This window comes from Polypterus senegalus, chromosome 1 (genome assembly GCF_016835505.1).
Source record: "Polypterus senegalus isolate Bchr_013 chromosome 1, ASM1683550v1, whole genome shotgun sequence".
NCBI classification, from domain to species: domain Eukaryota; kingdom Metazoa; phylum Chordata; class Cladistia; order Polypteriformes; family Polypteridae; genus Polypterus; species Polypterus senegalus.
Genome location: NC_053154.1, coordinates 300,524,800 through 300,543,120, shown reverse-complemented (window position 1 = coordinate 300,543,120; position 18,321 = coordinate 300,524,800). Strand labels below are relative to the sequence as shown.

Genomic DNA, 18,321 nt, shown 5'->3' with positions numbered 1-18,321 from the left:
CTCTTGACATACTGTTCCTTCAGAAACACCCCTACTCCATTTCTCCTCCTATCCACACCATGATAGAACAATTTGAATCCACCTCCAATCCACCTGGCCTTACTCCCCTTAAGTCTCTTGCACACACAATATATCAACCTTCCTTCTCTCCATCATATCTGCTAACTCTCTCCCCTTACCAGTCAAACTGCCAACATTCAAAGTTCCTACCCTCAGTTCCACTCTCTTTACCTTCCTCCTCTCCTCCTGCCTCCGGGCATGTCTCCACCCTCTTCTTCTTCTTTGGCCAACAGTAGCCCAATTTTCACCAGCACCCTGTTGACGAACAGTGCTGGTGGTGGTCGTTGTTAACCCAGGGCTCGACTGATCCGGTATGGAAATTTGTGTTTTTGTTCGAATATTTTATTTGGCAAAATTTTACACCGGATGCCCTTTCGGACATAACTCTCTCCATTTATCCGGGCTTGGGACCGGCGCGAAGAAACACACTGTTTTGTACATCCCCTGTGGCTGGGTTATATATAATGAGTTTTTATCAGTTTTTTAAAGTGCTCAACCGTATTAGCCTGGCGAATTTCTATAGGTAAGCTATTCCATATTTTAGGTGCATAACAGCAGAAGGCTGCCTCACCACTTCTTTTAAGTTTAGCTCTTGCAATTATAAGCAGACACTAATTTGAAGATCTAAGGGATTTAGAGTGTAAGGTGAGAGGCATTCCAAAATATAGGATGGAGCGAGATTATTTAAGGCTTTGTTAACCATAAGCAGTAAAATATTTTTCTGAATTATATAAAAGGCCTAAAGAGTATGGATATATATTAACCTGTGTTTTCTTCCCTATATATATATATATATTATTGTAACATGGCTTTCGCATTGCTTCATTGTAGTTTAACCCTGATATTCTGTATATGCATTTAATTATCATTTTTTTCATGGCTCCACAATCCTAACCCCTACTCTCTCTTCTGTTCTTTTTCTGGTTTTCTGTGGTGCTGATCTGCGCCACCACCACCCGATCAAAGCACCGTGATGTCCCAACATTGATGGATTGAAGGCCAGATGTCAACATGACCGTGATCGTCTAATTCTTCCATGTGAAGCCTGAATACCATGAGGACTGATTGAGATCATTTATGTTAGATAGAATGCCTAGAGGGGGCTGGGTGGTCTCGTTTATTTTTTTTCTCCAGCCGTCTGGAGTTTTTTTGTTTTTTCTGTCCTCCTTGACCATCGGACTTTACTTTTATTCTATGTTAATTAGTATTGCTTAATTTTATTTTTATTCTTTTTTTTTTTTCCTTTCTTCATCCTGTAAAGCACCTTGAGCTACATCATTTGTATGAAAACATGCTATATAAATAAATGTTGTTATTTGTTTTAAACAGTTATTTCATGTATTAAGAATAAGTGTGTCAATAGATAAGAGAACATTATACAGTTCCAAACACTCCATTTGCAAACTGAAGCAATATAACAACATATTTGAATGTCCTTAAAGAAAAAAACTGACACAATAATAGAGTGCTTTCCTGTTAAAAAACATGTGATCATTGTAGGCATGCAATCCAGTGCTCCATTAAGTAAATCTAACACACAGGTGCTAATGACATCATGTGTAGGTTGAACCAAAGTGGAGAATTCAAACAGAAAATAAAACAGTTGTGGAGAAAATTAAACTGGGCAAGGGCAGTCATACTTAAAAGGTGAAGCTGCAGGAAATATAGGATTGTAAGCTGCACAGCTTACCCCATGCTAAAAATGAGTGTCAAGACATAAGGTTGTCATCCTGCATCATCAAGGTCTCTCCTAAGCAGACATTTCACAGCAGATAGACGTGTCCAGGTATGCAGTCTAAGCTCTTCTGCAGAACTACAAATAAACTGGTAAAGCCGAGGACCAGAAATGCAGTGATCAACCATGGAACATGAGAGCTGCAAACAAGAAATACATCAAGCTAACTTGAAAATAGGAAGATGTTCAGTACTACTATAAGTGCCACAAACATAGAACTGGCACAAACCACAGGGATCCTGGTACAGGTACACCCCTCTACTGTCTGAATAAGTTTTCTCAGAAATGGTCTTCAGGGAAGACCATGCAAGCAAAAAGCCATTCCTCCAAAGTGGAAATAAAATTAGTAGAATCTTCAGGGTAAAAAAAAAAAACCAAACAAACTGTACATTTTGGTTTGAGAGAAGTGAATACCGGCTATGGAATCTGTGGAGGGCAAGCCATAATGAATCCATGCATCCTGTCTGGTACCGTCTGCAAAAAAGTTTACTGTTCTGATATTTAATTCTATTAATTCTCTCTCTCGGTGGCACATTTCTTCATAAAGATCAGGTCACATTTTTGGACACAGTGATCCATTTGGTATAGTTCACAGACATTTCCCTAACCACCAGGGACAATTTCACAATTTCAATCCACTCAAAACTAGTTCAGTTTCTTTTTCCATATTAATTTCAATGCAGTTCACGGACTTTGGCTAAGATCCCGAAGATTTCTTCAGTTTTGCTGAACTTGATGCAATGTAAATTCAGTGGGATTTTCTTATAACTATTGTTTTTAAATATTAGTGTTACTACAGTGACAAACTCCTTAGATAGGTTTCTGTTACAGCACTGATACTATTGGTATTAAAATACACCCCATTTGAATTGTACTATTATAATAATAATAATAATAATAATAATGTCATTTACAACATTATAGTTCAAACATTAGCATTGTTAAACAGCATTCATAAGAACAATTTGTGTCCATGAAAAGTGCAATGCTGTGGTTTCACAAAGGGTGTCAAATAATCCCAAGACTGTCACTGGTGTTATTTAGAAGCCTTTATTGTGATTATACTATGTATAGCAAAATTACAGAGTAGCTACTCCTTTCAGAAGCAACAAAAAAACAAATTGTACATTTATACAAGTTAACAGCAAAGTTTTACATTTAAAAACTGCTAAATAAAAAGAATATAAAGAATACTAAGTAATAGGTTCTAATTGGTAGGTAACAAATGTGGAATTATGAAATTAGAATATTACTGATCATGCAAGTACAACAATTGAATTACCAATGATGTGAAATATTACACAAAGATTACTAATAATGTAAGATATTGCACATAGGACAAATAGAACAATATTGCAATAGGCTGTGATTATTGCACAATGAATTACCAATGATATGAAATATTACACAAAGAATAATAATAACGTAGATATCGCACATAGGACAAATAGAGCAAATACTGCGCTGGACTGTAATTATTTATAGGGGATCAGTGCACATCCAAAAAGGGAGCTTGGAGGGAAGAGAGGGGGACAGAGACACAGAGAGAGATGATCAGTGCATGCTGAGATTCAATGTAGTTACGGCTCCTTGATTTGACTGACCTGTATCGCCTACCAGAGGGCAACAGGTCAAAGAAGTGAAAACCAAGATGTGAGGGGTCCTTCTAAATATTTTTTGCCCTGCCGAAGCATTAGGAAGTATACAAGTCAATAGTCTTCTGAGCTGCATTGATGATATACTGAAGCCCCCTCCTGTCAGCTACAGTGCATTTTTTGTACCACCCTATGATATCGTAAGTCAACACGCTCTTTATGGAGGACCTGTAAAAGTTTATAAGCAGCTTTTGATCCAGGTTATTTTTTCCTAAGCAGTCTTAAGAAGTGAAGTCACTGCTGTGCCTTTTTAATGCTGCTTTGGAATTTCCAGATCAAGAGTGGTCAGCAGAGACGAAGGTACCCAAGAATTTGAAGACTGTGACCCTCTCCACACAGTCACAATTGAAGAAGAGGGGTTTGAGGTCTTCGCTGATTTTCTTGAAGTCAAAGATGATTTCCTTTGTTTTCATAGTGTTCAGTGTCAGGTTATTTGTTGAGCTCCAAGCTGACAATTTCAGGCTCTCCTCTCTATAGGCAGACTCATTCCCCTCTAAGATGAGTAAAACCATCATGGTGTCATCAGCAAATTTGATGATGATGTTATTAGGGTGGGCTGGACTGCAGTCATAGGTGTAGAGGATAAACAGAAATGGACTTAGCACGCAACCTTGTGGAGTGCCGGTGCTGAGTGAGTGAGTGGAGGAAAAGTGGGGGCCGAATTTTACTGCCTAAGGGAGATTGATGAGAAAGGCTTTAATCCAAGCACAGACCAAGTTGGGGGGGACCTAGGTTAGACCATTTACAAACTAGAAAATCCAGAGTAATAATATTAAACGCTACATGTATAAAAGGAACTATGGTCTGAAAGCACATTTTTCTGGTGTTTGGGTTTCATTTTATTCCTGATTTTTTATTTTCTTACATACAGTATTCACTTAACTACAAGTTTGTCTGTTCCCTTTAGATACCTTCAATCTCCTGATTTTTGTATAATGTAAAGCTCAAAATTTAAAAAAATATTGGACCATGTTGCTTAACTGGTGATCAAAATATCTTATTTGTCAGCCAGCATTTGTTCCCTGCCTTTTGTATACTTTTGTCACAACTGTTATTTTTGATTTTATTATTTGTTTATTTATGGTTATTATGTAAATTCTGTTAATATTCTATTTAAAAATTATGTTTTGTGAATTTGTGCCATTAAGCTATATTTCTCATATTTTATGAGTGGAGTCCCAAGATGCAGGGGCACAATAATACTACTGCTGAGACTGCTCTATGCCTTTATATTCACATGAAGGAGTTGGTCCCAGCAGAGGTTCATTGTGAAGCTGTGGAGTATTATGGTGAAAACATTACTCCATCACAGACAAAAAAAGAAAAAGGTGTTCCTCAGACAGTTGTCATCGTACTCTCCCAAAATGGTGGTTTAAGTAGGACATTAACAGGAAGAGGTGGGTTAGATAGACCAGAAACCAGAAGTGATGTCACTGGAGCTCAGTCCGTCAATCGTTCTTTCTGCAGAGGAAGGTAGAACAGAGGTATTAGATAACAGCGCCAACCCCTGGTTTGGAGGCTAATCACTATCAAATGAGCCCTGAAGAGGTTTCCCAGTCACACATGTGTGACAGTGTCTAAACTAGAGGCGTCAAGCAATGGGAAATGTAAGCCACAAATGATAATGAAAGACTGCCAGATGACTATTAATCTTTACAGCCAGTATTTTTTTCACTTGTTTTGTTGTACTGTTTCGTTTTTCAATTATTCTCAGCTATTTGTTGTAATTTCAGCAATGAAGGTTAAATTTCAGATCAAGTATTACGTCCTTTTTTTCTATCTATTTACAGTGTTTTTTATATGCAGTATATGTGTATGTACAGTATATATACACAAACCACTACAGTATATTAATGAGGTTCAACACTTGATTAAGAACACTAAAAGATAAATGATTAGTTTAGTTTACTGAACAAGATACTGCTCATCACTATTAGCAGTCCCAATAACTCATATTTATAAGTCCCCTATATCCTTACAAAAAATGTAACTCCAGACTGGTCTGTGAAAAACAAAATGGTTATACTGAGGAATAATTTAGCCAAATTTTTGAAATACAAGAAAAACATAATGAAATCAACCTCAAACACAAGAAAAATGCTATACATTCAGAAAATTCAATTGTTATCTGCCTTCTTTGATTAATCTCATAAATAGTCCTCACAGAAATGCAAGTTAATCCAAGTAATGAATTGAGGCCCAGTGAAACTAAACAAAAGTATTATTAACTGAGTTACCAGTATTTTTTAAGAGTCAACATTACAGTGTGTCTTAATTCTGGATTGTATATGCAGTGTTAAGAACATAAGATATTTCACTGATGAGAGGTGACCATTCAGTCCATCAAGCTCATTTGTTTAGCTAATAGATGAGCTGTTCCCGTGTCCCATCAGGTACTTCTTAAAGGTTGTCAGGTTTTCTACTTCAAATACATACAGTATCTCAGAGGTTTGTTCCAGATTCCCACACCTCTTTGAGTAAAGAAGTGCTTTCAGGCCTCAGTCCTAAATGAACTTCTCCTTAATTTCCACTGATTTCATGAAGTACACAATTCACTATTATGTAGTTCTACTTTAACGATGCCATTAAGAATTTTCAGTGCCCTGAAGCATGCCTCTATTTGCCTTTTTATTAACCTGATCACTGGAGTCTCCTCTAATACAACCCATTTGTAATCAATTCTGATCAGACAGAATACTTTTCATGACCTGGCTCACTTCTTTCTGTTCATCATTCTCCTTTGTGGTAAATGATTCAAACAGAAGAGTCTTAAGATTGAACTTCTGGGTTTTAGAAGCACTACGGTGGGCTGGCACCTTGCCCGGGGTTTGTCTCCTGCCTTGCACCCTCTGTTGGCAGGGATTGGCTCCAGCAGACCCCCCCATGACCCTATAGTTAGGATATAGCGGGTTGGATAATGGATGGATGGGTGGTTTTAGAAGCATGCTCATTGGGTGAGATCATACTCCTTTGATGAAATCCAAGCACTAGAGTTACACAGCTAATCAAGTGATAAATATCTGCCTCTATTCATAACATAATGATGCTTCAAGAACAAACACAGTCCTACCAAACAAGCAAAGAATCATATGTGGTACTACTACACACACACACACGATGTGTGTATAATATATATATATATATGTTAGTAAGGGACAGCCGGCAGCCCCACCCAGCTGGGAAGCCCAAGGCAGCTTCTCTAGGGCACTGCTTCACCTAGAACAGTAGAATGCAGCTCTACTGGACATCATGGGACTTGGAGTTCTTTATCTCAGCCCTGATGGGTACCGTGTTTGCTGCCATGTGGTACTGCAAGGACCGATGAGCACTATGGCATGGGGTTTCTGCCTCACCCACATGTGAGCAACATCGGAAGCACTTCTGGGGTAGATAGAATACAAGGTGCTGCCTGCCTCACAGAAATGAACCAGAGTTGGGTGGAAGGTGGACAAAGCATGCTAGGAGGAGCAGAGGAGGCAGTGACCAATAGAGAGAAAGAGGTAAAAGAGTGGTGCTGTATTTGTGCATACATGTACTTGTGACAGTGGGTGGGGGAAATCCTTGTTATAAGAAGAGTTTCCCACAATGAAACACTGTTTGTATTTTAAACTGTCTGTCGGTGTCGAGTTTAGGGAACTGAATATATATATATATATATATATATATATATATATATATATATATATATATATATATATATATATATATATATATATACACGTACATACATCCATCCATTAGCCAACCCGCTATATCCTAACTGCAGGGTCACAGGGGTCCCAGCCGACACAAACACCGAAGACATACATAGATATGCATGTGTATATTATATTATTATATATAATATTATATATATACTGTAAATGGTAATTGAAGGTGCTCCAAGAATCCTGGTTCCTCTTCTTTCTGAAGCTTGAATCCATATCCAGACTCATGTCCTATCTCTCAGGTCACTGGTACAATGACTGGAAGGGTCTTTTAAGCTCCAGTCATGGATCACTTCTGTGTTTACTCTATTAATTATGTCCATTGACAGGAACCCTCTCCTAAATTCCTAGAATCACCGTTTTAGTACTCTCAGTACAGGTCCCGAGTATCCCTAAAGTTCTGAGCAACAACTTATACACTTAGGGCAAAGTAACAACCAGGATGGATGTTTATCAAAAGGGAGCCAAACCAAAGTCTCCGTCTTTTCACCAATTGGAGGAGAACTCCCTTAAATGTGTCCGGCCATCCATTCTAACTTTTACCTGGAGTAACAGCTCCCAAGGCGCCTATTTAGAATTACCATTGGTGGCATTTCCTTGTTTGCTTTAGCATGATGAAGAGCAACCTTATTTCCAGTGCCTCATATTAGGACCTCATAAAGTTCTGCACCTGTATTGTGGTGTGGCAATCTCTCTTCCCCAACATCTCCTTCGTGTTCGGGCACCACTTATTTATTTCATCTTTTGTGCATACAAAAATGGTTCATAAGTCATCTCATATAATTAGTTTGTCTGAAATACTTTGTGGAATGTAAACACAGCTGTCACAGAAGTGAAAGGCATGTATAGATCCATAACTTGTTTTCATCAATCATTTATAGCATCTTTCTGAAGTAATTTCAGCTTTTAAAGTACATGCCTGTTAAAATATAATATAGAGGCAGCAGAGCAGCAGTTATTTTTCTGCTTGTTAAGGGATTTTTCCTCTACTTTGAATTTGATTTTATATTAAAAATGTCTTCCAGAGCTGTTTTATAGGTTTTCACTGTTGTGATAAATTTATGTCTTAATAATTATTTTTCATGTGTTATTGATTGAATCTGTAAATACACTGTACAGCCTGCACTGGCTTATTATACTTCTCATCTTTATTCTTTGGCAGTACCCCCTCTGGTACTTACAAATTTGGATGCAAAGGACATTATTTTCTTTCCACTGTCTATAACTCTATAATTGAAAACTATTTCTATACCACAATTTATGAATACATTTTTAACCATACATGGTCTTAGATGGAGTATAATGAGCAATGTAGAAGTAGTTTTCAGTGGTGGTCGCTTTGTGGGATTTCTTATAATGTATCGTTGATCAATGCTGCCCCAGTGAAATCTTTAAAACTATTAAACTTGCCAAATAATTAATAGCCATTATGTCCGCAGTCTAGAAGCTATCTTAATATGCAAGATTACATTCACTAATCAACACAGCTTATTTACTGGGTACAAAACAGATCTGTGTGCAGTGTAGTGCTTTCATGCAACACCTTTCCATCAATTCATTTTGCATCTGTTTAAAAAATAAATACAATAACAGAATGCTATATTTATATTACAAATCAATGTCCATTTGACTCCAGCTCTTATTTGGAGAAGAGCCAAAGATTTTACAGTCCTAAGTTCTATAATCAAGCATTCATTTTCTGAACCTGCTTATTCCAGCACAGGATTATGTCATGGGAGTCTATTCCTGCACCAAAGGGAACATCCTGGTATAATCAGTCCTGGCCAAGGAACCAGTCATGCCCACACACACACACACACACACACACACACACTCACTAATTCACCCCAGGCCACTTTTGACACACAAAATATCATAATCTGCACACTTTGAAAAGTGGGAATGCCTGAAGACAAACCCACACTTACATGGAGGGAGCACATAGAGACCAATTAGGAATTTGACTCACTATCTTGAAACTAAGAGACAGCAGCACCCTTTAAAGCACTTGCTATTTTTTAAATGGTTTTATTTTAATCTTGCCTCATAGACTTAAAAGTGAGGATGCAAAGAGAACACATTGATGTTTTCCACATAATGCTAATAATAACAGTGAAAGTGCTGCAGTACCGATATGGGATCATCAACTGAAGCGAGCAGGAAATCCAGATGATGAGCAGGAAGACCAGAGAGCTACTAAGTATGGCCTCCTGCAGCCAAATGCTGACACAGACCAAACTTTCATACCCAGATGAAGTGGTAGACATGGACTCATTCAGCTGGAGAGTGCAGACAAGAGTGTGATTGTTGGCCTTAGCAAATACATCAATTTTGGAGCCAACAAATATACCAGATTCATTATGAGACATGTAAAACAGGAGAAGTTTCTCTCTTGTCGAAATCGGTGAAGAAATCAAGTGTTGATACTTCAAGTCTGAAAATTGTCCCCAGACAATGGAATTTAACTTTAAAAGCAGCATGAAAGCTTCACTAATCAATGAAACAAATCAACAACCTCTCATCTAAACCACCCCATGGTCACTTCTACAGGCGCACATCGAACAACTGTGTTGGCAAGAAACTGAACTTTGGATCGTTGCAAGGCTTGAGGCTGAAGGGTCACACAGAGAGTCTCCTCATGGCACCTCAGGCACTATCATCAGAGGTATACTCTAAAGATGGATGTTAATAGCAAGTGCAGGATATGGCAGTAACAAGAAGAGCACATCAGTCAGATTGTTGCTGGATGCTAGCACTAAAAGAATACATGGATGGACAAAACAGGATAGCAAGGTACCTGCATCACCAGCCTGAAAAGGTCATTGAGACAGAGGACCCACAGTTATGTATAATATGGATGCAAACACTAATCAAATCATTGGAGTCACCCGACCAGCCATCATTCTCCATGACAGAAACAAGACGATGTTTCTGAGACAATGTCTACTCATCAACACAGCTGTGCCAGATGATGTGAATGTCTCAGTCAAAGAGGATGAAAAACTCAGCAAATACAAAGAACTCGAGACTGAGATTTTGTGCTACTGGATTTCAAATGCTTGTGTGATTCCAGTCATGTTTGGAGTGCTTGGCTCTGCTCAACTAGAAATCCAAAAAATATCTTGATGAACTACCAAGTAAAGTACGTACCACTCACATGCAAAGATCACCCTCCTCAGATCTGCCCACATAATTTGTAAAGTCCTGACCATTGGACAATAACACCTAAGGGACTCAGTGGATTCCTGATATGAAGCAACCAGAACAATCAGAGGAAACCAAAGGAAAAATGATTGGAATAATAATAAAAATAATCTCCTCAGAAAAATCTCTTCAAAAAGATATGAAACTGCATTGCAAGGAGGAGTTAAACAAAATCCTTCTAACACAACAGAAGAGACTGAGGAAAGCCTAGAAGCCATTTAATCTTGCAGTCAAAATTACTTTTTCAAATGTGGCTTTGGCATACTGGCATATTTTTGGTTCAAGACAGACAGACAGACAGACGGATGAAAGAACCAGTGGTTTATTAAATGAAAACAAACCTTTCACTGAATACAAAATCGCCTCTGCCTATTCTAACCCCAACCCAATCTCAAGGTTGCAGAAACTTGGGCCTAACCTGGTAACATTGGATAGAAGACAGGGACCAAATCTAGACAGGTGTTCTTCATTGTCATATGTGCTGATTTAACCTTATGTAGGAACGCACAAATTCCAATGGGATTATTTAATAATTATTCAGATTAACACAAATTCCAATGTGATTATTTAATAATTATTCAGATGAACACACTCAATAACAGATCAATGTTACTGCATTCTACTATGATGTCATCTTCTGTCCATTGTGCAACATAAGGTCACATTCTCAAGTGCCATCCATATCCACTAATGACAGGTCATTTTGTATATACCAATTATCCCAACATTCACATCTTTAAATGTGCACCCTTAAAAATAAAGCCATTAAATTGGATCATCAGTGTGATGTCATATAGGAGATCCATTTTTGGTTTCTAAATGAACCATCGAGGTTTCTGAAAGAACTTATTTAGTTCCATAACATGTTTAATGGATAATCAAGAGTAGATTATTGCAGATTTGTGAAGTATCAGTGGGGTCATCATTTAAAATGACTCTTGCTGCATACAATAACACAGGCCGAGTTCAGGTTTTCTTGATCTATTATTGTCCTGCTATAGGTAGCCGACATTAAATTGATGATGCCCGTTTTATCCAAAATCAAAAATGAAAAAAATTATTTCAAAATCAAAAGAATTAACTTCACATTCACGGAACCTTTCCCAGAACGAAATTACCTTTTTGCCAAGCAATGGGTCTAGGAAGAGTGCACACAATCCAGTAAAGTGCCATTAAAGAACATACAAGACTGTGGTAGAAAAACACACATAGACACAGAGAGAATCTACAAAGTCCACACAGACTGTAATACAACGAGGACCTGAACACGGGCTTCCTAAGCTGTGATTGATCATTACATTCCGAATGCAAAGCCAAATCTATGCAATTTCCTTTTAAAAATAACTAACTTCGAGATTTCAAATATACTTGTAGTACGTATGTATTTATTAAAGAAATCTGTGTTTACAGATAAGATCATTATAAATCGTTTTTAGATAAGATACGGTAAATGAATGAAAAACGAAATGAGCCATCACGATCCTCGCGCCCGAGTCTGCAGTCAATTCCGGGCAAAAAAAAAAAAAAAACCCAGTGGTTACTATGGTAACAAAAGCGCGCTCGCAACTACGGAAGCGCAGCAAGAACAAATTGAGCGGACATGAAGCCAAGGTAAGGCAGTCCATAGTCATCATCACCGTGTAGTTTACTCAACGCAAATCACACTTGAGTCCTTGATGCGCTCATAACAAGTCCTAAACTAGAAATAGCACAACTATTAACGCACCTCGAGAAGTCTATTTTGAAGAAACAGAGACTTACAACACGTCTTTATGTGCAAAACAATTTAACACATTTTTAAACATCGGGAGTGATCGGAAACGTACATACTTTTCTAAAAGTGTATGAACTAATGTTCATCTAATTTATAAAGCATCGAAATTTAATCCGGAATGAGGACTGCTCAGTTCCCACCACTGATTCACTGTGTGACACTAAACAAGTTCCTTAATCTAATTGTCCTCCACTTATTCAGAACAAAAGGGCAATGAACGATTTCCTAGTATAGTACGTCGGCGAGAGCCACGTATCAAATAGTGATAAAAACAGAAAGTCACATTTAAAAACGAAGATGTCTTAAATGAACGTGAGCGTTTGTACAAGTCCATGGCGCTTTGAAGAATTGTGAAGTTCATCCAAATGGCTGTAAAACTCAGTTTCGATCACGGCAAATATGTATTACTTTATTGGATCTGTTTAACATTCATCAATGCATCCATTTAACAAAACCCTCTGCTCCATTAGGGTCGCAGTGAAGCGGGTGTCTAAACCGAGCATCAGGCACAAAGCACGAACAATCGCCAGTCAATCACAGGGTTAACACACACGCACGCACGCGTGCAAACACATCCACACACGGGTCAGTTTAGCATCTACACTCCACATAAAGGAAACGGAGAAGAAGCCTCACTGGCGTATTCGTGAGTTCGAATTCCATACTCGGTCGATTTCCGCACTGGTTAGGTTGATTGGCAGCGGCAAAGTTGACCCTGAGTTGGTTGTATTCGTAATTAGGCCCTTTGATGGACTGGCATCCCGTCAGGAATTGGATCGGTTCCGACCGTCCTCTGTCACCCTAATGAAGTGTGCTTGTTCCATTACCTTAAAGAGATATATTTTTCTTTTTGAAATCAAAGTTTTATCACATGACCATGCCGCATTAGGATTTTTAAAAATTAGTTAAAACACGGAAATTTGTTCCATTTATTAGCAGTTTGGACACTTTATTTTTTTCAACGCAGGCATATAGTGGCACGAAATAACGTTCCCCACGTGACCTCGTTGCAACATAAGCATAGGGCAGTTGCAGGATAGGCAAGGATCTGCATAGAGGTGTCCAGCTGTGATCCTGGTGGGCGGCAGTGGCTGCAGATTTTCATTCTAGACCCTTTTCCTAATCATTGACCAGTTTTCACTGCTAATGAACTTTTTTACCATTCATTTTACTAGCCCCGTTTTTAAGGATTCGGTCTTCTTTCTTGATCCTTTCCTTCATTAAATGGTAGCCAAACAGAAATGAGATATGAATCGAGCTAACAGATGATTAACTAAATCGGGGCTTCACAATTCAACCAGTTTTATTAAAGAGAAGCCATTTTCTGCTGTTAATTAAACCCGTTAACTTGCCATGGCTTGTTGCTGCTCTCATGCTGCCACTGCAGACATTTCCGAAACTGTTGATTTCCAGATTTTTTTTTAAGAACACCAACAAAATGTTTTGGTGACCAGAATAGATCAGCCTTACCGAGACCTTCAGCTTTCGTTACTTTCAAGTACTTTGTGACGGGCACAGGTGAAGTGGTCATGTGGCAGTATTGTCTGACTGCTAATTAGAAAAAAAAAGAAACAGCTAAGAACTATGAGTCATTAATTAAAACTAAGGCAAAAGAAATTAATTAGCAGCAAAAACTGGTCACTAACAAAAACGATGATTAGTATGAAAACCTGAAGCCAATGCGGCCCTCCATGCAGGACCAGAGTTGGACACCCCAGATCTACACTATACTGTGAAATCGCATGTGGTGCTACAACTTGAAATAAATAAACAGCTAACCACAGCTGTCTTGAGCATCAGAACATAGAGAGCATGACACTGTGGCATTCATTAGAAAATATCAGTACAGTGAAACAGGAGAAAAACTGACCTCTCTGGAGAGTTAAGATGGCATACATCAGGGGTCCTCAATCACAGTCCTGGAGGGTCGCAGTGGCTGCAGGTTTTTGTTCTAACCCAGTTGCTTAATTTGAAAGCAATTCTTGCCAATAATTTAATTTCATGGCTTGCTGATGCTTTAACTCTATGTCAGGTAATTCTCATATCCTGGATTTTCTTCCCCTTTCTAAGGATATCATCCAAATGATTTGAAGGCCAAAATGGATGAGTAATTCTCACTGCTTCACTTTTTTCTCTTCACTTTCCTTTAAATATTTAATTAAACCAACTAATGCACGATAAATACTCACAGGTGTAAACGGTAACAACCTAAATGGAGAAATGTTGCTCTCTTTTATCATTTGCATCTTATTGCTAATTAGGAGCAAATACAAACCAACAATACAGCGGTTTAAAACGAAAATAAGTAATAAGGGTTCAGACAACTAAAGTGAATCAGAAGTGTTACTTGAGCAATAAGTGCTTCTTATTAAGCGACTGGGTTTGAGCAAAAACCTGCAGCCACTGTGGCCCTCCGGGACTGTGATTGAGGACCCCGGCATACATGTTACTCTAATTGGTGACTCTAAATGAGTGACCGTGAGTGGGTGCAGGTGAGTCTGCTGTGTCCATAAATGGTTCTTACGTTGTTGTTGGTGTTACAATGATAGTTCTGATACCAAGAATTAAGCAATGGATAGATAGTTACAGTACTATAGTTTCAGAATGGGTTTATCCATCTATACAGTTTCAGATTTCTTGTACTCATGAATCAACACACATGAATATTAAAATCTTAAAAATACAGAGTGATGAATTAACCTATTTAATATTATCTCTTCATTCTTGAACTTGATCATTCCATTAAAAGAATGAAAAAGAAAAGTTCTGGAACAAATGGCTGATTGTTGGAACTCATCCTGGACGAGGTGACAATTCATCAGCCATGACAAGCTATACTATCCAAGCTAATTAAGAGATACCCATCAACTTAATCTGCACATTTTTTTGAAACTGAACTATCTGAAGAAAACCTATGCAGCCATGGGAGGAATGTAGGGACCGCATTGCCAAGTGAATCTGGGACTCTGCACCTGCACTTTTTAAAAGAACGTTTTTTAAATGGTTCTTTAGAGGGTTATGTGGTTCATCCTGTGAAGGGTTCTTGGCATATGAAGGTTCTTTAATCTTTGAAAAGGTTCCTAATATGTGGACAAAGCAAAAAGGTTGATTGTGTAGTACAGGTATGTTCTTAAAAACATAGGTGTCACAGTGGTTCTACAGAAAGGGAGCACCATTTTTGGTTTCCAAAAGACCCATCCACATGAAAGTTCCAGAAAGGATCTTTATTTAGATTTGCAACAGGCTCCATACAGTTAATAACCAGAGATAGTAACAAATGTGTGAAATATCAAAAAGTCATGATTTTAAAAGGACTCCTGCTGCATACAGTATTACAGGCTAGGTCCAGCTTTTCTTATTCTGTTAGTTTCCTGCTAGATAGTCATACTATGCATGAGAAGACTTCAGGTTTCTTCTCCATATTAGGAGGGTTTTCAAAGCACAAAGGACAAACTTCATATAAAGAACCCTTCCCAGAATAAAATGGAACTTCGATAAGCATTGTGAGGAACACAAAGCCCAGTAAAGAACCATAAGCTACAATTAAAGAACAACTGTTTTCAAGAGTGTGTCCCGAGGTATCCAACAGGACACTGACAGATCCAAAAAACCTGAACTTGGAATGAAGTATGAGTCGTTTTAAAATTATGAAGCCATTGGTGTTTCTGAATCTACCTATCCATGAATATCTATGGAACCTGTTACAGATTTAAATAAATTAAGATTATTTTAGAAACCTTTAGAAACTTTTTTGGAAACCAGAAATGTTCCCCCTATGGCATCGCCCTGAAGAACCACTTTGGCACCTTTACTGTTAAGAGTGAAGGCAGCAGAACTCCACATACACCGCCGCCCTACACGCACACCGTGCGAGTATATGTACGTAAAGTGACAACACTGCACAAAAATCAGTTAGCACAGATTAATTTTAACAAGTTCAATATATTTATTTGTTTGTGGATGGATTTACTTATTATAAATCCAAATGAAATGAGCGAATTTTAATTTTGCGTACCGCCCACATTTGTGCACAGCGTTGTTGTAATCGTCACAATTATGTAGACGACTCACTTGGCTTGCAGTTTGTGCTTTTTCTATTAGTGCGTCTTACTTGGAGGGTTGTACGTCATTCAAAACAACATTCTTTCTTTAACGATCCGATGAATCAGAAATGTATTAACTTGTCCTTATAGAGGTTTCCCAAATAATAATAATAATAATAATAATAATAATAATAATAACAATAATAATAATAATAATAATAACAATAATAATAATAATAATAATAATAATTCTACACAAAGTAACGCGCACCTCGCGAAATGCAGAATTATTCGGCACTGCCCAGGGTGGAAAAAAGAGTAGGTGCAGTCATTAAATGCAATTTTCAGAGGGAAAATTTGGGCACCAAATCAGAATTTCACTGACTAAACCTTCCGGGGAACAACCATTCATAGCTACGTCAAGTCCCAAAAACGTTTTTCTTTTTTATTCCTTCATTTATTTTAGAAGCACATTCTATACACTCAACTCAGACTTAACAAAGCAAACAAACAAAGCAAAATGCAACCCTCACCCAAGAGAAAGAGAGGAGAGACAACATCCAAAGCTACTCAATAAAAGGGAACAAGAAAGGAAGAGCACCCTTTTCCCCGAAGTGAAAGTTAATTTTAAATTGTTATTGATTAGATCCTGTCGTGTTTTTAAAAAGGTTTTGAACAGATCCTCTAAGTGAGAATTTGATTTTTTTCCCATTTCAAGTAACTTGCTACACTTTTACAAATAAAGGTACCAGAGCGGTTCTTCAAAGAGATGCCATAGGGGAACCATTTTTAGTTCCCAAAAGGCCATTCCACATGGAGGTTCCAGGAAGAACCTTTAATTTATTTAGATCTGTAACAGGCTCCGTACAGTAAATAACCATGAATATATGGTAACAGGTTTGTGAAATACCAATGGTTTATGATTTTTAAGGACTCTTGCTACATATTTAAGTGACACAGGCCAAGTCCAGGTTTTCTTAATCTGTTAATGTTCTGCTATGTACAAGTAGCCTACAATACGTTAAATATTTCAGTCGTTTTAAGACATTTTTCAAAGCACAAAGAACCAACTTCCTATGCAAAGAACCCTTGTCAGAATGATATGGCACTTGGTCAAGCAATAATTTTACGAAAAACCACACAACCCAGTAAACCACCTTGAAATGCCGGTAAGGAACAGTTATTAGGAGTGCAGGAGGCACTTTCCGAACAAAGCTCTAGGTGTGGTCACTACGTTGACACCAAACAGTTATTTCGAATTCTCGAGTTTTATTAAAATAGCATGCGATAACTGCTTTAATAGCCACTGAATATTTGTAACTTCTTAAATGTTGACGCTTATTAAAATCATTTAACATCAAAAAACTATTTGTCTTTGAATCCAAAAAAAGTTCGCCAACTTGATGATCATGTGCTGTTGGCGTTATAAAAACACAAACAGCTCTGCGCTGTGTAGAGGACATGTCTGATTTTAAGGTAGTGCACCGGACAGACGAGCTTGGAGGCATCCTTTTTTAGTATTAAAAGAGGACTTTCATGTGAATCTATACAGAGATAACAGACCCTACCTGCCATGGACGTCATTGGAAAGAGAGAGGAAGAGAGAGACCGAGAGAAACTGAACTCACCTCCGAGACGTTGGGGGAAACTCGGATTATACAGAATACTTATTACAAAACTTATAACCTGTAAACATTAACTTCATTACTCTGACATGTGATATTCCTACCAATTAATTTATGTAAATTAAATATATTCCAATTACTAATGATTGCTGTTTTATTATTTGTTTGCTTTTTACCTGCTCAAGTAAAGACAATGAAAGATTATTTACTTTAAGTTACAATTTTTGCGTTAAACAAGAGACGAAAGGGAACGTTAAATGTACATAAATAATCACTGTTTGGTTGTTTCTTATATTTCTATAAATGTATACCTTCCCTTTAAAATCTCACACTATATGTATATATTATTTTTTTCACAAAGACTAAAACTAATTTAACGTCTAATCATTTAATAAATTAGCCATATTTCTATAATACTGTGTAGTAATATGCATGTATATACTCGTACGTATATATTATCTATACAGACACAGTATATATCAAAAGTCCACACATAGTGACATAATAAGAAAATAGGA

At 37.6% G+C, this 18,321-nt stretch overlaps 1 protein-coding gene across 2 annotated transcripts in view; it reads right to left on the bottom strand.

Annotated features, from left to right (window-relative positions):
• Positions 1-3,028: 3,028 nt before the first annotated feature.
• Positions 3,029-18,321, bottom strand: part of tlx1 (T cell leukemia homeobox 1) — a 100,070-nt gene continuing 84,777 nt past the window's right edge. For both annotated transcript variants that reach the window (XM_039734942.1, XM_039734952.1), the window contains exon 4: positions 3,029-4,911. In XM_039734942.1, the coding sequence (XP_039590876.1) occupies positions 4,853-4,911 (59 nt within the window). In that variant the 3' untranslated portion in view covers positions 3,029-4,852. The remainder of the gene's footprint in view (positions 4,912-18,321) is intronic.